This window comes from Rhynchophorus ferrugineus, unplaced genomic scaffold, assembly GCF_030347505.1.
Source record: "Rhynchophorus ferrugineus isolate W39M unplaced genomic scaffold, kcgeb_rfMv2 rfM102, whole genome shotgun sequence".
In the NCBI taxonomy this organism is placed as follows: Eukaryota; Metazoa; Arthropoda; class Insecta; order Coleoptera; family Curculionidae; genus Rhynchophorus; species Rhynchophorus ferrugineus.
Window position 1 is genome coordinate 367,721 of NW_027472680.1, and position 19,845 is coordinate 387,565.

Genomic DNA, 19,845 nt, shown 5'->3' on the forward strand with positions numbered 1-19,845 from the left:
GCTCGTGATGGCCCCCAGTTTTTGGTACCCTTCATATCATCAGCTAATTTGTTGTCACGTGCATTGGTTGTTCTTATCGTTGGAGTACCCCACATAGGTATGCCCCTTTTGCAAGCCCTCTTTACTTTCCTAAATATAACTATATATTTGTATTAGATATCGATGTTCTTTCCAGTTGCTCTATGTATTTGTGTTCTGAATCGCATCTTAAATTAATGACTTTATGTCTAACACGATCTGAGAATAGAATATATATTTTCATTGTGTAAAACTATCGAACACTTGTTACCTCCTACTGTCCAACCTCTTTGATAAAATTACTTTGAGCAGAAAGATAAAAAATAATTTGAATACATTTAGTGTTTAATATCTTACTATGTATTTTATAGCTTATCACTTTTGGCGCATAAAAAATATAACACACATTTATCTAATTTTTAGGCATTTAATTTTTAATCCTAAGCAAGCAGACCTTGATACTCAACAAGGCTTCTACTTATTGGCATATCAAAACACCAAATGATAGATAATCGAGGTAATAAAATAAAAAAATTAATGAATATGTTAACAATAAAAAAATAAAATACGGAATAAGTTTTACAAGGAATAGACTATTTATCTCTAAAAATATTTGTCAACTGTATAATTAAATAATATATAGTTAATAAACATACATTAAGCACATTTTTATAACATAAAACAATGAATTTTCAATAAATCACATAAACACTTCATATCGCACACTTATAATAAAATTTTAAAATAGAACATAATTTATTTGGTTTGGATAATATAGCTTTTGGACTTTTCCAATTTTTCGTTATTACATCACTTATTGCGTCAGGTGTTTTGTCTTTGTTTGTGATGAAACCACTGGTGTTTGTGGTACGTTTGCCTAAAAAGAAACCAATCAAAGCAAGTCAAATTTTTAAGAAAAACTCAAAAATTCATATTACATTTTGACGATCCTGACAACTATTCAATTTGGATTTATTGGATACGGCAGTGTCTGTAAGTTGTCCTATTCTTTGTCTTTCAGAATTCCGAAAATTCCGTCTCTTTGAAGCAGACTCTGTGTCTAAACGTCTCAATACTTGATGTTCGAGACAATATTGCTCTGCATTATAAGTTGGGCCCTCACTCTAAAAATACAAAAAAATTATAATATTTATAGATTATTAGGATTTTCTAAAATCATAAATTACGTTATCCCAACTATCATCAACTGGTACAAGTTTAATAGGTTCTAGAGGTGTTACCACCTTTTCAACTTCACTGCCTTCTTTTATTAGCTGCAATTCTATACACTTTTTATCCGGGCACATACTATGGTGTAACTAGTATAAAAAAAGTACTGTATTGGTTTTCTTTAATAAATAATACACCTTACATTTAATTCTTCTGGTGGTACACGGTGACATGTATTATAATCACAAGGGACTAGTACAATATTCCCGCTGTTAGCAGCTTTGCATTTCTTCAAATGTAATTCCATCCTTGATACTCTTATGTGATGTGAGTTATTGTAAGGACAAATAACTTTTTCATTGGAACTGTAAAATATCGGTTAAGTATTATCTTTAAATTCTTTGGTCATACATTAATCTCTTAATATCTCCATTGTTTAAATTTCTGTATTATATGTTTTTAAGATATTTTAAAATATACACTAATATAAATTGTTAATAGTTAAATTATAAATGTTTATACGTGAATAAATGCACTTAACTTTGCAAAACTTTGAAATATTTCAATGTAGCAAACATTGTTTATCAAATTCTTTTGTCAAAATATTTTATGTTTTCTTATTGATTACATATATGGAAGATCAAAGAGTAAACTAGAGATGATGAAAGAAAATCGTTTGTAACTTCCGATGTATCGATAGTTACATAAATTATTCCATAAATATTATAAAACCTTTTAAACATTTTTAATAAACTATTAAATTTGGTACTTAACCTTAAAAGATTAGCTTCTCTACACTAATTAAAATAAAATATTTATTAAAAAATTCGATACTTTAATGTACATTTTACAATCTTTAAATAATATCGATATTTTTTTGGGCCGTGCCCTGTATGTATGTAAAATCGCAATTTAAAATACTGACTTTATTTCTAACATGATCTTAGAAAAAAAAAACATTTCTAAAATGTAAAACATAATCGAAACATAACGATTAATATACTTTGAAAACGGATATTTAAATTTATATACTAATATACATATTAATATACTTTTTACAGTATTTACAAAACATCGGCCTATATATCAATATTTTTATTTTTTATTAAAAAATCTACATATTTTTTGTGAAATATCGAAGTATTTTCCAGTAGCAGTAGCTGTTAAAAAATATTTATATTTTATTCATCCCTTATATCCATATACTTTTTTTAAAACTTGACCTTGAAAGTGAAAGGAATACAACAAGGAATACATTCAACATCTTCCATTCAAGATCAAAATGATATTAAGTCGACTGCACGTTGTCGATATGTTCCCGTGCCGCACCACCGAATGGTTCCAGAACAGTCTCCGTTAGTTCGTTGATCGAAACGCATTGCGTTGTCTTACCTGTCGGACCAATAAGGTAGTATTTTTGTCGAATAAATGCCTCTTATTTAAACAAATAATGTTAGAATATAATGAACATTTTAAAGACTAGAACATCTGTGCTGAGGTTATAACAGTGAGTTAAATAAGAATTTCTTTATTAAAATAAGTGGTGACAGTGATAAAATAGCCGATGGATTATCCCCTTCAAAAATGGTTAAATCAGACTGTGTAGAAACTTTGCTTTTCGTCTTATCAGAACAGAAGCTGGAAATAACTGAATTAGCGTAAAAATACTGTATGGCGTGGTAAAATTCCTCATCTGTTGCTTCTAATGCACAAGCTAGAATGGTTTGGATATGCAATTAATCTAAACTAAAAATTAGGGGTAAGTGATAACATTATAATTGTTAAGGCAAGTCAATCTGTCAAAGTCCGGTACATACTATACAGTACATAGTTACTATTTGAATGTTAAGCTATATATAATAGTACAGGAAAAATATGTAACAGACCTTATTCTTGGGTTTACTAACAAATAATTTCCGAGTTAACTTGCCTATAATGCAACAACTCTCTGAATTGGCGTCAATGTCCTGTATGAAATACTTTTATTTCTTGGTAAATAAAATACAAATAATCAAAATACAAATTCAAATATTATAATGGTCACTATCTTGATAATATACTAGGTGTTGCAACGGTGATTACAATAACAATCGTATATCAACTACGTCAGCAAAAAACTCTTCGAGAGACTCTAAGAAACTATATGATTTCTGGTCAAGGCGTCGGCCTTTGTAGCCAAAAAGTGTCCATCTCAGCATTCCCATCGCTCGGTCCCGATACCACGTCTGTCTCGATTAGCGAATGAGTCATCAGGTGCCCTCTATGTAATTGGTTAACAATAACGATCTATATTTTGTTATAGCCCATCTCTCAGTGATTATGGAGAATTTCACTTGATTCATTTACCACAACGATCTACTTTGACGCACTGTATTAAGTAACATTGAATACGGACTATATCTTTTTACTCTGCATAGAACTAAAAAATTCTGGGAATATACGAATAGTTAATTTAAATCCAGAAAGAAGTCATCCGTTTGTACTCAATCATTGCAAAAAGGCCCATGCTGAAATTAGTTGTTGGTTAAAAAATTTTAAACCAAATAATACTAATTGTTCTACTATACAACAAAAGAAATCTCCATAAAATCCCTATTCCTACTCTGTTGTGTGATAACAAGACATAGCATTTCATTATAATGATGACTGTGGTGCAGAAACATCTACTAGAGGATAGAAACACCACTTAAAATCTGTCATTCGAGGGCAAAATGACGGCAAATCGACTGCTACGTTGTCGATATTTTAAATTATTATTTACATATAGGGAAAATAGTTTACTGGAGGATTTACAGATTTGCGGCTAGCTGCATATTAAAATTTTGCAGTAAGTCTTAAGTCTGCAATACGTTAACCTAATTCACAAACATACTGAATAATTTTTTCTGTTAAATAGATTTTGCAAATACTAAAATATCGCAATATAATATAGTTTTAAGCAATATAAATAAATATAGTTTTGCATAGTACTAGGATTTGTATTAAAAGTTTGAGTCTCGTTTTCCTCATTTTTCCGCTTTCTAACTTTTAAACTTTTAGGGCGCTTCGATTTCATTTGGATTATTTTATCATATTTCACATCACATCATAATGCAACCAGCAGCAAAAAGAACATAAATGAATAAATGGAACTAAAATGTATTAAGGCAAATAATCTAAATTTGCCTACAATATAACGACTACTGTGTGACTATAACTAAAATAATTTTAAAAATAGTTTAATAATATTTTTCTTTGTACTTCGAGATTTTGACTGTTTATGATCTGTGATCGGTGGTTAATTGAAATATTACTCCAAAAATATAAGGTTTTTTTTTTGTTCTGGCCTAAAAACCAGGCGGTGGAATGCATGACGCATACCTGATCGCGGAGACTTGCCCTGGAGTGACAAGTTGGACCGGGTTATGTGGGACTGCCTCTGGGCTTACCAATACACTAAACCGAAACCGCCTCACAGTTGACCCCTGTGGATCACTACTGCTACTGCATTAGATTTGGGAATATGGCACCCGCTGATCGGGCAGCCGTTATTGGGCACGAGGGCCCGGCGATTCTATTGATTCTCGAACTTGAGTTAACACACAACTGGGTACTGTTCTATGGGGGCAAAAGTTATGACTGTAGCGACGGATGGGGTCGTTTTCGTCGCCAAGGCGGGGATTACTGGTCTTTTGACGGAGTTGGATTCGTTGATGACAGTGTCAATGTCTTTAGCTTTAGTGTTCTGTGCGGGTGGGAGGCATTTAATTTGAGCTTCGTAGGTCTCTGCAAGGCGCTCGACTTTTTCTTGGTTAGTGACTGCGAAATTTCCTGTAACCGCTGACTTCAGGGGAGGGATGACATTGTGCGTCTTCCCCATGAGGCATTTGGGGACACGCCAGAAGGAAGGGGGGCCATCCAGCCTTTGGTCCGCGAGAAATGAGTTCCAGTTCATTGATCGCCAAGTGGAGACGGCCGCCCTTACCCTCTTGCATGCTCTGTTCGCCTCCCTTTTGTCTGCAGCATCAAGGGTGAATCGAGCTAATCTGCATAAACCGTTTTTGATGCGAATTTCACGTTTAAGAGAAGCGGGAAGGTTGTTTTTCCACGGCTGGGGTTGTGATGAAATTTTGACTGTGGCAGATTCGTGAGCAAACTGTATATTGCGAGTTAGCTTCAGTACGGCTTCCTCGAGGCGTTCTGGTGTGTTAATTTTCGGAATTGGATCGGATTTCAGGAGAAGAGATTGGTAGTTTTTCCAGTCGGTTTTTTCCTGAATCTTGTTAGTGGGACTTGAGTGGTGGCGCAGATTCCGAGTTTGAGAAGGACCGGACGATGATCAGAGTCTAGTTCGTCAAGGACTCGAACTTCGGAATCACGATTTACGTCTTGCTGAATAAAGAAATCAAGGATTCTTGCTGCGCCTTGAGAGACTGTACTAGGGTGATGGGTGGGTTCATCTGGCAAGGCAAGACCGTAGCCCAGATCTGCACTTAGAGCTACGATGGCGTTACCTGCGGGATTCGCTCTGGAACACCCCCAGATGGGGTGGTGGGCGTTGAAGTCGCCACCTATTATTTTCGGAAATTTTCCTTCCACGAGTGATCGGTATTCGGCATAGTTGAATGCAGAAGTAGATTTCCTGTACTGGGATTTAATCACGAAGGGACGTTCTTGGATATCGGTTTTAATGGAGGTTGTTTCGAAGTTGTTTACTGATAACGATGGAAGGAGCTCGTGTTTGACTCCTTTTCTGACGAGAATGGCGGTTCCACCGCCTCGACCCGGTGTTCTATCGTTTCTGTAGACAAAAAAGTGTTCGAAAGAGAGACGATGCGAAGGTTTCAGGAAAGTTTCCTGGATGAGCACGATGTCGACGTCATAGAATGTCATGACATCTTCCAATTCCGCTTGCTTTCCGCGTAAGCTATTTGCATTCCATGTCAGCAGTATAAGAGATTTCGGAACAGCCATTTCGAAGAGTTAAAGGCTGCTGGAAGTTATAGAGACAGGTAAGTGTTGCCGCCTAGGCAGCGACATTTGGAAAAAGACGAGCAAGTTGGTGAGCCAGGGCGATCACTTGCAGGAAAGCCTGCGGGTCAGTAAACGCCTGTATTGTGGAGTTAAGGTCCGGTGTATTGGTTGGAGCAGGAGTTTGAGTTGGAGCAGGCTGGGTGGCGCTGGCTAATTTTTGGGCTAGCTTCCTGCCACCTTGGTTACCCCATGCAGAACCTTGTGGAGGCCTGGTTTCGGTCGGAATTTTTGGTTTTCTTGGAGCAGGACGGCAGCTGCAACCGCTGAAGTTTGCGGTATGAATTTCACTGCAGTTGCTGCACTTTGGAGGTGCTTCTGGGATTTTGGTACAGTATCTAGTGTCGTGATGCCCGGCACATTTGACGCAACGTGGGGGGGCTCGGCAATATGAGCTGGAGTGCCCGAAAAGTTGGCAGTTGAAGCACTGCACTGACTGGCCGTTTCCCCTCTGGACCTCGACCTTCACTGTGATGACGCCGAGTTTGGTCATATATATGATCTGTCGCTCTTCGCGAGGGACAACTACCTGAACAATTGGTAGTTCTATCCCGGATTTTAATTTCCATCTTTGCACCAATTTTGGATGGAAGCCTTGATCAAAGAGAAGTTCACGTACTTCGTCAATGCAGAGTGATTCTGGGATGTTTTTATTATTACCCGGAATGCTCTCTCCTCCGGATGACAGAAGGAATGGTAAGGGTAATTCCTTTCCTCGAGCAGGGTAGTGAGTTTACGGTAATTGTTGCTTGTGGCGACGAATAAGAAAATGCCCCCCTTTTTGTTTCGGGCTATGATGTCTATTGATTGTGCCTTAGTAATTCTAATGAGCTCCATGTACCTCATCTTGTCACGGAGCACTATAGGCGGAATTTTTTCCTTTGGGGGACTTTGAGAAACAGTCGCCGAAACGGTTGGCACTGTTTTTGCTGTGGAGGTTAAGACTTGTTTAGTGGCCTGGCTTCTTACCTGCGCAGGTTGGGTTGGCCTTGTGGTAACTTGTTTCGGTACTGGCTGTGGGGCCGTCTTGGTGGTCGGCTTGTTTTGCACTGGTCTGGTGGCAAATTTTGTAATCGAAGGCTGTACGTTAGCCTTGGCTTTCGATTGGGTAGATTTAGTGGCCGGCTTGGCTACCGGATTGGGTTGTGATTTGGGAGCCTGTTTTCCCTTGTTGCCGGCCTTCGGCAGCTGGCTTTCCTGAGGTGGAGAGACGGGCCCTCTTTTCCATTTTCCCACCAAGGTGAAACCGTTTAGCTGGTGTCTGGGTCTGGATTTCTATGGCAGCGGGAATCTTTACTTCCATGGCATCTTTTTGATGCTTCATGAATTGTGTTATCGTAGCTGTGAGAGTTTTGATTTCTTCCTTGAGATCTTCGGAAGCCTTTTCGCTCTTTTCCAGCTTTTCCGTCTGTTTGGGCTTTTGCGAACGTTTTAACGTCAGCTATCTGCTTTCGCAGGTCTTCGTTCTGTAAAAATATAAGGTCTAAAAGGATTAGTTTTCCAAACAATTGACAATGATCCTATTTCAATTGTTTAGTATTTTATTTACGTATTTGTTAATATTCGAGAAGCTACCCGGTCGTTCCGTTTTACCATTATCCCTCAAGTCGGAAAGAATTAAACAAGTTACAAAATTTTAAGCATCTGTTGTTAATATGAATTGTTTATCAAAGTTAGGATACATTAAAATACTATCAGATGTTATAATTTTTTTACATTTTTCAAAATATGTTCTTATTTTTCTTTAATATGGAATTAAGAGATTTCAAGAAATTTTAAACAAATTTAGAATATCAAAAAGGCCTATAATTTTTTTTAAAATTGGAAAATATGGAATTAAGAGGTTTCAAAGATCTGACAATTCATCCGGTGATAACCCCAAGTTGTCGTTATTGTGGAATATTTGTAATTTTTTCTATATATGTAGGGAACGACACCTGATCCATCTGTCTGACGGAGCCGTATCTACGTTTCAAGAATACGCTCTGAATGGTTCCTTGTTTGTGGAATAGCCGCCACCGAAAGAATACGTTCGAGTGGCATACAATAATGATTAGTTTTTAATTTTTTGTTATATTAATTTTGGTTATAATTTATATTAACAGAAGCAGCCGTACAATTATTATTATTGGCTTGCCATAAATTATGAATTATGATACACCTATATACACTAAACAAGTTCCTGTTGTTTGGTTCGCCTCGATCTTCTGATTTCCTGCGTGTTGTCCAATAGCTGTATAGCTTTCACGTTACTGTGATTATGCAACCGTATTTCAAGGCGAAATCTTGGATCACTTCTTGTCTCCATTTGATTTCGCGGTCATTGATAATTATTCGCAAAACTGTTTGATGTTTGGCGTATTATCAATATATGGCATTTGTCAACCCCATATGTGCACACCATGGATCCAAATTGGCTTTATGATTGACTGATAAACCAATCTCTTTGATTTTAGGTTAAGTGGAGAGTATATTTCAATTAACCAATACATTTTCTTGACTTTGAATCTAATCTGCTCTGCTTTTTGTCTAACATGAGGTTTTTAGTTTAACCTACTATCGAGACATATTTCGACGTATTTAGCTGATTCTGCTTGAATCAGGCATCTGTCAAGTGATATAATTATGTATTTGTCATTTTACTTCAATTCAAAATTAACATGGACGGATTTGGAGCGATTAAGCCATATTTTTCAGTCTCTAGTCCATTTGTAGATTTTTTTACCGCTACTTGTACGTTATCTACATCCTTAGACAACTTAGACAATTTTTAATATGAAAACTGTGTCGTCGGCAAATGTTCCAAGTATTGTTTCTTCTGTTGTAGGGATACGTGGATCTTCAGCTGAAATAGGGTTGAGTGTAGAGATTGCTCGTGCATCTAAAACTCTAAATTTTTTCAAAATGTTATTATTCGAGGAGTCGACAGTAATTGGGCGGAAGCAATCTGTTCATTTTGTATATTAATCCCAAATGCCGTACCCGGTCAAAAGCTTGTGAGACGTCCAGTAATATTGCAGGGCAGTATTTCTTTTCTTCGAATTCCTTTTTAATTACCGCTGTTACTCTATGCGCTTTGTCCATTTTTGAGTGGTGATTTCAAACTGCAAATTGGAAATCTGGTATTTCTATAAATTACTTAATGCGTTTTAACAGCAGTTTCTCATATAATATTAATATCGTAGGTAACAGCGAAATACACTGGTAAGATCTAACTTGGTCTACTGGTTTATCAGGTTTTTTAAGCAAATGAATTCGAGCAACATTAAATAATTCCGAAACATGCCTCAGTCTCAAACAGGCATTGAATATTCAATATATCTTTTATTAACCAGCCTTTTTAGGATTGATGTTAATATAAATTTCTGTGGCAACTTCCATTGGAGAAATCTGATTTACAACAACATCGGCCTTATGAACAGGATTTGTATCTATTGCAGATTCTATAACCGTCGGTTGGAATACGTTATACGTTCTTGCATTATAAGACTAAACGGGTCTCTGATAGTAAATGTGTTAGTTGGATTGGGTTTGTTTGTTTTTTTCAGATTTGTCGCATCTAGTGCTAACAATACTGGAGTGTGATCAAATGATACTTCGCAAAATCTCTCGATTTGTATTTAATTTGAAGAGATGCCTTTCGAAATGTAAAAGTCCAGTAGGTCTGATAATTTTTGCTGCCCCAGTAAGTGGGTTTGCGCCCAGAGTAATAATTACATGTAGTTATATTTATTGCTGCGAATAGTTCGCCGGGTTCTCCAGGTACTATTAATCGTGAACCTCAGGCTGTATGTTTAACATTTTTTATTATTTAGTTATTATATTGTTACTAGTCGTTTCCGTCTAACCTACGATTTGTCTTTGTAATAACTTAAATCTAGGTATATAACTAGGAGGACCCATCGGCCCTATCTCAGTCTCTGGTGAAATAATGTTTATACGTGTCACTGCTGAATTTTTTAATATATGCACCTCACTACACAATGCTACCCAAGATCAAATGATTTGATTTTTTTGAGTCTGTGTCGTGTTCTGGTGGTATCCAATAGTTGCAATATTTCAATATTCGTATGAGAATGGAATCTTTCCTCATGATCCCTTGCAATTCTCTTGATTTCTTGACTGACTGTGGGTATCTGAAGGTCTCGATGTAGGTAACAAGTGCTATAGTATTTGGGTGCACCCACAATACCTCTCAGGACTTTGTTCTGAAAAACTTATTTGATGTATGTTACTCTTTGCAGAACATCCCCATAATTGAACTCCGTATGTCCATATATGTGTTAGTAATTGCTTATATAATAGCAATTTATTATATACTGTTAATTGTGATTTTCTTGCAATTAGCCAGTAGATTTTCCTATTTTTCAACTCCAGTTCGTTTCTTTTCTTCTTTATATGTTCCTTCCAGCGAAGTTTTGCATCGAGATTCATTCGAAGATGTTTAGCGTTGTTGCTATATGGAAAGATAGTGTTATTTAATCTTATTGGTGCTTGTACGGTCTGTTTATATTATGAACTGCACGTGTCCAATTATTTAAATTGTCACTTGCCTGTTGTAATTTTCGTGAGGCTTCTTCATTATTATCTCCGACAGCTATAATCGCAGTATCATCAGCAAATGTAGCATTCGTAATATTTTCTATTTGAGGTATATCACAAGTGTAGAGCAGATAAAGCATTGATCCCAGTACACTTCATTGTGGTACACCTGCTTTAGCTTCTTTTATTGTAGAGTAAGCTTCTTCTAGTTTGACTCTGAACATTATGGTTGTAATGTATGATTTTAATAGTTAGGTGTGTTGTTTTGGTAGTATTTTCTGTAGTTTATGCACAAGGCCTTCATGCCAAACCTTATTTCGTTGGCTTTTTCAATAACATCTGTTATTCTGTGGACCTGGTCAATTGTTGAGTGCTTGTTAAAAACCCAAACTGGTGTGTTGGTATTAGGCTTTTTTTCTTTATATGATCGGTTTTATTCTTTTCAACAGGAGTTTTTCAAAAACCTTAGATATTACTGGGAGCAGTGATATAGGTCTAATTTCCACATAGGTCTCTTATAGACGAACTGTGTAGACATGAACGCTTTAAATATTTTGGGACTTTCCAGATTGAGTAATCAGTTTCTTTATCATGTGTTACATTTCTCAGATAATCATTTATGGTTTTGTTTTTTATTTTCCTTTTCACTCCTTGGGTTATATTGTTTAAACTATTTTTATTTTCAGGTGTTCTGTTTTGTTGCCATTTTTTTCGTAATTTACGTTTTTCAGCTACCATTTCCTTCACTTCTTTTGGATAATTAATTCCTTTAATTGTACTATTAATTTGTGGAGTATTATTCTAAGCAGCTTGTTGAATATCAACTACGAATTTCTCTGCTTCAAAATTTAATTGTTCAGTTGTCTTGAGGGGTACGTTTAGTTAAATTCGTTTGTTCAATTGTTCAGCAAATCGTTCCCAGTCTGTTCTCTTGATTGTTAATGTTGGGTTTCTTTCTTGTCTTATTATATTTTCGCTCAACGTCAGAATCACTGGCGTATGATCTGAACTTAGCTCAAAATTTTCTTCGATCTTTTTATAGTTGGCTGTTATGTTTCTTACTATGAAGAAATCTAACAGGTCTGGGGTTTTCTCTTGACTAGTCGGCTAATAAGTTGGTTTTCCAGTTGACATGTAACTACATCATTATTCAGCAGCTGCTTTATGCCGTTCATTGCCTTTAGTTGATGTCATTCTGTCATTGTTTTTTTGATTGTATCTTCTTCTTCACTTCCTTCTCTTGCGGTGTTAGCTGGATGTATTGTATGATAAAATGTATATCCTCTAAATTTTATAAAGGACTCTTTTGTTAAATGGGTTTCTGATATTAGGCAAATATCTATTTTTTGCATATCTAGGAATACTTTTAAGGTAGCGTGATGTTTCTGCATTTTGCACTGTATTTTGGTTTAGTTCTGCATTAATTTTTCACTTTTAGCTGATTATGGAAGCGCTCTTGCCATAGCTTTGATGCCTCTGTTTTTTTTTGTAGTCATAAGAGTGCCATTACAGTTTCAGCAACTCTGAGCAATCTATTATTTTTGTGAATATTGTACGACATTCGGCGTCGAGTTTTATTTGTCCATTGTTTAGTACCGTTGCTTTGAATATTATATACTTGGACCTCATCGTAAAGCAAGTCAAAGTCGGTAATATTACTTACCATACTTGGGGGTGACCTGGGCATTCTAATTTCTTTATTTTGTTCATTATTTGGTTTTACTTTTATTTGCTGTGATGATGATCCCCGGGGAATTATTTGCTTTTATTTTTTTACTTTTACCCGTTATTCAGCCTATTTCTTTCTGCAATTCTTCTTCATCTGTTTCGTATATAACAATTGCACTGCTTTTGTTGGCTTGGTGGTTTGTCCTTGCCTTCAGAGCTTTGTTTATTTAGTTGTAGCTGGAGGGCATATATTTGTTTTTGAACATTGGTTAATGCGATTTTAAGACTCTCTGACTTTTCGTTCATCCACGCATTGTAGAGTGCCCGTTCGTTCTGGGTTCTAGTTGTGTTTTCTACATTCAAAACTGCAATATGTGATATCCTGATGTCGATATTTAACATCGCATAACTTACATGTGTACAGTATTTTTGTTACTTTGGTATCTTCATTAATAGCAGGATGCTTTGTTTTGGATCCACGCTGTTTCAATATTTGTTTGCTACTATATTTATTTTCGGAAGTAAAATATTTAAAAATGAATACACCCTTCAGATTTAATGCAGATATTTTTTCTAAAACATAAAATTATTGTAAGATTCAGCAGGAAAGTCTCTTGTTATGGACATTCAAATTAGAGCAGGTATATAACTTCGTACAATTTTCAAAATAGAAAAGCTTCTTTTGTTCCATGTTTTGTCTTTCCATAGCAATTTGATTTTCTTATATAATTACTTAATTCTACTATTATAATATAAAACAAAGCAATATATATAGAAAAAATTAGTGTATACAATAATATAAACTAAATATTTCAATCAAAAACTAAATAAACTAAATAAACTATATTTCAATACAATCGTAAATTAAACTATCTAAAATTATAAAAAAGACTAATTAAGTAATAATTTGGTTAAAAAAAATTTGCGGTTGCACTCGAAGAAGCGCAATTTTCCCCACTAAGAACACAAAGCGAAATGCACGTAACAGCCTTGGCGTGAAATTTAAATAAAAAACAATTTTTTTCTGAAATAAATTTGTTAAATTAAATTCAATTAAATATATATATATATATATATATATATATATATATATATATATATATATATATATATATATATATATAATATATAACAATAAATATAAATTTATAATGTAAATTTATCTACATTTATCTAAATTTATCTAAAAATATAAATATAATATAAAAAATTTATATCTATAAAATATAAATATTATATACATAAATATAAACCATAAGCAAAAAACTTTGGTGCATAGCAAAATAAAATTACCTCTTCCATCTTTCCGTCAGTACTTTTAATATTTTATCCGAAAGATCATTATGGAATGTACAATTGAAGGAGTTTTAATTTACTTTTTTAAAACATTTGACAAAAATTTTGTTATATAATCGACATGGCAAAATCGCTGAATAATTTAAGATATAGCTCAAAGACCTACTGACTACTTGTATATTAAAACAATTTTGTTAGAGTTTGGGACACGATATATTGTCTTGTCTCTATAAAATCAGTCTCAATTTGTGGGTCTACTAATTTATTCATAATTGTATGTACACAAAAATCACATTTCATATCTTTTTTAAAAAGTTATACTAATTAACCTGAGATATACACTACGGTACAACGTAAAACTTTGTTTGCTGTTATAGGAACAGCTGGACTGAAGTTATAGTCAAGTAATTAACAGTAAAAATGAGCAGAAAGGGGGATACTAGTTGAATGAATACAAACTTTACCATTACCTTCTGGAGTTTGTTCAAGTGTCGATGATACTTGCTTCGAACACCCTGGTTGCGGGCCTGGAATGATGGAAATAGGTACTACCAAGTAAGACAGTTTTGAAATTAATAATTATGAAAAGAGATGTGACTGACTCCTTCAATTTACCTTCGATATAATTTTGATTTTGATCCACTTCCATTTGTACATGTTCTGGGCTCGTGATATTATTTTCACCATCACTAAATTGTTCATAAGTACTTAAAGGAAGGTTTAAATGTATCACACAAATATCTCACGTGGTAACGATAATAAATTATGCCTCATGTTTAACCAACCAGTTTAGGATTTTAGAAGTTTTCTACTCACTTCTTAAGGATCGCTTTTTTAACGGAAAACGATGATGCATTTCCTCACTATCTGTGTATCCGGGCACACAACACTTCATAGATCGGGAATGCATTTCAACTACGGACTTCTACCTAGTAATAAAATAAAATAATAATTTAATCTATAAACGTTATAAAAAGCTGACCACACTGTTCTCTACATAGGGCACATTAAAAATGGGGTGCAAAATAGACAAACCATAGAACGAAATGAACGAATCAGATTCCGTCGCGGCTCTTAGCAGTTTCATGTTGGACGTGGCGAAACAAAATTTCCATAAATTTCCATATATTCGCAAAATGTTACCAAAACACCCACATACAAAACTTCCTTCCCTACTCGTATTTAACATAATAGTTAGGAGAGCATAATTGGCAACGCCTCCGACCGTTTTAATTTGGTAATATTAGGTACGTCTGTGTTTCTATCCGGTAGTTTCCAGAACAGTTTCAAATTTAAAAAATTAAAATAATATTTTTAAATTTTCAAACAAATTCCGGTACATTGTTACTATTTGATTGTCAAGCTATATATAATATAGTACAGGGAAAGAATGTAATTGACCTTATTCTTGGGTTTGCTATAAATAATCTTGTTCGTTGATTGAAACATATTGCCTTGTCTTACCTTTCGGACCAATAAACTAGTATTGTGGTCGAATAAAGGCCTTCTATTTATCCTGTCAAGTGTGTGTGTTTAGAATATAACGAACATTTCAAATACTATAACATTTGTGCTGAGGTTGTAATAGTGAGTTAAATAAGAATTATTCTATTAACATAAGTGGTGACAGTGATAAAATAGCCAATGGACCATCCCCGTTAAAATGGTAAAATCAGACTGTGTAGGAACTTTGCTTATCGTCTAATCAGAACAGAAGCTAGAAATAACTGAATTAGCGAAAAAATGCTGTATGGCGTGATAAACCTCCTCATTTGATGCTTCTAGTGCACAAGCTGTGCCGTCAACTATGATGTCAAAATTTGTTTGTCAAAAATCTAAACTACAAATTGTAAGTGATAACATTATAATTGTTAAGACAAGTGAATCTATCAAATTCCGGTACATTGTTACTATTTGAATGTCAAGCTATATATAATAGTACAGGTAAAGAATGTAATTGACCTTATTCTTGGGTTTGCTATAAATAATCTCCCAGTTAACTTGCCTATAATGCAACCACTCTCTGATACGGTGTCAATGTCCTGTAAGAAATACCTTTATTTCTTGATAAATAAAATACAAATATTCAACAAACATTATAATGGTCACAATCTTGATAATATACTAGGGGTTGCAACGGTAATTACAATTTCGAATTCGTATTTCGAATTTTGATTTTTTGTGATCTGTGATCGGTGGTTAATTGAAATATTACTCCAAAAATATAAGGTCTAAAAGGATTAGTTTTCCAAACAATTGACAATGATCCTATTTCAATTGTTTAGTATTTTATTTCCGTGTTTGTTAATATTCGAGAAGCTACCCGGTCGTTCCGTTTTACCATTATCCCTCAAGTCGGAAAGAATTAAACAAGTTACAAAATTTAAGCATCTGTTGTTAATATGAATTGTTTATCAAAGTTAGGATACATTAAAATACTATCAGATATTATAATGTTTTTACATTTTTCAAAATATGTTCTTATTTTTTTAATATGGAATTAAGAGGTTTCAAGAAATTTTAAACAAATTTAGAATATCAAAAAGACCTATAGATTTTTTTAAAATTGGAAAATATGGAATTAAGAGGTTTCACAATTTCATCGAAATTTTAAACAAATTTAGAATATCAAAAAGACATATATTTTTTAAAATTCACTTTCATTTCTTGATATACGAAATCTACAATGGATTTCAAAACCTGAAAAACATTCACTAGAAAATATAAATCCTAAATACCATCGAAAGGAGATTTTTTGAAAACATATTAAGAGATTTATGCTGTCAGAGTGTAATAGAGGTTACATTTATTCCAAGTATATTAAATTTTTCTATTTCATTTTTACTATAAAAAAAGAATAATTCAAAATAAAGAAGCTACCGAATCCACAAATTATTTTAATAGCGACTGACTACTTATATGAAAGATTGTAATGCCGTCTGGGGATATTTGTTTACCATGAAGCTTTGGGGGTAAAAATTTGATCTAGCTCTATTGCAATTTCGTCGTTTTTATCAATATTTTCTTCATTAAAAGAAGCGTTGGGAGCCATTTTAATTTTAAAAGTTTAATAACAAATTTCGGAATTATATCTAATTGTATTGTACGTTCTCCATTTAGAATATTTAAGTTTCAAGCTACAAACATGTTAATTATACTAACTGCATTATCAAAATATAAAGTATAGCCAGTTTGAGTTGGATTTATTAAATAATATTTCATATTATTTTACTAATTTGATGTATATTCACTTTTATTTAATAATAGAATTTGAAAAACTTACAATTCACCTATTGTCTAAGACTTGCAGACGTTTCTTCGTCAGAACGATTTAGTCAAAACATTCAATAAATCAGATCTGACAAAAGGCTTGCCGGTGATAACGCCAAGTTGTCGTTATAGTGGAATATTTGTAATTTTTCCTGTATATGTAGGGAACGACATCTGATCCATCTGTTTGACGGAGCCGTATCTACGTTTCAAGAATACGCTCTGAATGGTTCCTTGTTTGTGGAATAGCCGCCACCGAAAGAATACGTTCGAGTGTCATACAATAATGATTAGTTTTTAATTTTTTGTTATATTAATTTTGGTTATAATTTATATTAACAGAAGCAACCATACAATTATTATTATTGACTTGCCATAAATTATGAATTATGGGTAATATAACACCTATACACTGATACATTTATACACACTAAACAAGTTCCTGTGGTTTGGTTCGCTTCGATCTTCTGATTTCCTGCGTGTTGTCCAATAGCTGTAGAGCTTCCACGTTACTGTGATTATGCAACCGTATTTCAAGGCGAAATCTTGGATCACTTCTTGTATCCATTTGATTTCGAGGTCATTGATAATTATTCGCAAAATTGTTTGATGTTTGGCGTATTATCAATATATGGCATTTGTCAACCCCATATGTGCACACCATGGATCCAAATTAGCTTTATGATTGACTGATAAACCAATCTCTTTAATGTTAGCTCAAGTGAAAAGTATATTCCAATTAACCAATACAATTGCTTGACTTTGAGTCTAATCTGCTCTGCTTTTTGTCTAACATGATATTTTTAGTTTAACCTACCATCGAGGCGTATTCCGACGTATTTAGCTGATTCTGCTTGAATCAGGCATCTGTCAAGTGATATAATTATGTATTTGTCATTTTACTTCAATTCAAAATTAACATGGACGGATTTGAAGCGATTAAGCCATATTTTTCAGTCTCTAGTCCATTTGTAGATTTTTTTACCGCTACTTGTACGTTATCTACAGCCTTAGACAACTTAGACAATTTTTAATATGAAAACTGTGTCGTCGGCAAATGTTCCAAGTACTGTTTCTTCTGCTGTAGGGATACGTGGATCTTCAGCTGAAATAGGGTTGAGTGTAGAGATTGCTCGTTCATCTAAAACTCTAAATTTTTTCAAAATGTTATTATTCGAGGAGTCGACAGTAATTGGGCGGAAGCAATCTGTTCATTTTGTATATTAATCCCAAATGCCATACCCGGTCAAAAGCTTGTGAGACGTCCAGTAATATTGCAGGGCAGTATTTCCTTTCTTCGAATTCCTTTTTAATTACCGCTGTTACTCTATGCGCTTCGTCCATTTTTGGTAAGATCTAACTTGGCCTACTGGTTTATCAGGTTTTTTAAGCAAATGAATTCGAGCAACATTAAATAATTCCGAAACATGCTTCAGTCTCAAACAGGCATTGAATATTCAATATATCTTTTATTAACCAGCCTTTTTAGGATTGATGTTAATATAAATTTATGTGGCAATTGGAGAAATCTGATTTACAGTAACATCGGCCTTATGAACAGGATTTGTATCTATTGTAGATTCTATAACTCTCGGTTGGAATACGTTATACGTTCTTGCATTATAAGACTAAACGGATCTCTGCTAGTAAATGTGGTAGTAGGATTGGGTTTGTTTGTTTTTTCAGATTTATCGCATCTAGTGCTAACAATACTTGAGTACAATACTGGAGTGTGATTAAATGATACTTCGCAAAATTTCTCGATTTGTGTTTAATTTGAAGAGATGCCTTTCGAAATGTAAAAGTCTAGTAGGTCTGATAATTGTTACTGCCCCAGTAAGTGGATTTGCGCCCAGAGTAATAATTACATGTAGTTATATTTATTGCTGCGAATAGTTCGTTGAGTTTTCCAGGTATTATTAATCGTGAACCTCAGGCTGTATGTTTAACATTTTTTTATTATTTAGTTATTATATTGTTACCAGTCGTTTCCGTCTAACCTACGATTTGTTTTTATAATAACTTAAATCTAGGTATATAACTCTGCTGAAATAATGTTTATACGTGTCACTGCTGAATTTTTTAATATATGCACTTCACTACATAATGCTACACAAGATCAGGTTTGATTTTTTTGAGTCTGTGTCGTGTTCTGGTGGTATCCAATAGTTGCAATATTTCAATATTCGTATGAGAATGGAATCTTTCCTCATGCTCCCTTGCAATTCTCTTGATTTCTTGGCTGACTGTGGGTATCTGAAGGTCTCGATATAGGTAACAAGTCCTATAGTATTTGGGTGCACCCACAATACCTCTCAGGACTTTGTTCTGAAAAACTTATTTGATTTATGTTACTCTTTGCAGAACATCCCCATAATTGAACTCCGTATGTCCATATATGTTTTAGTATTTGCTTATATAATAGCAATTTATTATATACTGTTAATTGTGATTTTCTTCCAATTAGCCAGTAGATTTTCCTATTTTTCAACTCCAGTTCGTTTCTTTTCTTCTTTATATGTTCCTTCCAGCGAAGTTTTGCATCGAGATTCATTCGAAGATGTTTAGCGTTGTTGCTATATGGAAATATAGTGTTATTTAATCTTATCGGTGCTTGTACGGTCTGTTTATATTATGAACTGCACATGTACATGTGTATTATTTTCCAAGCTTGTGTCCAATTATTTAAATTGTCACTTGCCTGTTGTAATTTTCGTGAGGCTTCTTCAGTATTATCTCCGACAGCTATAATCGCAGTATCATCAGCAAATGTAGCCTTCGTAATATTTTCCATTTGAGGTATATCACAAGTGTAGAGCAGATAAAGCATTGATCCCAGTACACTTCCTTGTGGTACACCTGCTTTAGCTT

General features: G+C 34.1%; 2 protein-coding genes across 2 annotated transcripts in view; one reads left to right on the plus strand and one right to left on the minus strand.

Moving 5' to 3' along the window:
* LOC143205933 (putative fatty acyl-CoA reductase CG5065) overlaps window positions 1-19,845 on the plus strand; it is a 43,560-nt gene that overhangs the window by 17,683 nt on the left and 6,032 nt on the right. The gene's annotated exons all lie outside the window — the stretch shown is intronic.
* On the minus strand, window positions 592-1,617 carry LOC143205927 (uncharacterized). Its single transcript, XM_076418938.1, has 4 exons — window positions 1,391-1,617; window positions 1,206-1,337; window positions 957-1,142; window positions 592-895 (listed from the first exon to the last, which is right to left on the minus strand). Exons 1-4 carry the CDS (start codon window positions 1,493-1,495, stop codon window positions 833-835), a joined length of 486 nt encoding a protein of 161 aa, XP_076275053.1. The 5' UTR covers window positions 1,496-1,617; the 3' UTR covers window positions 592-832.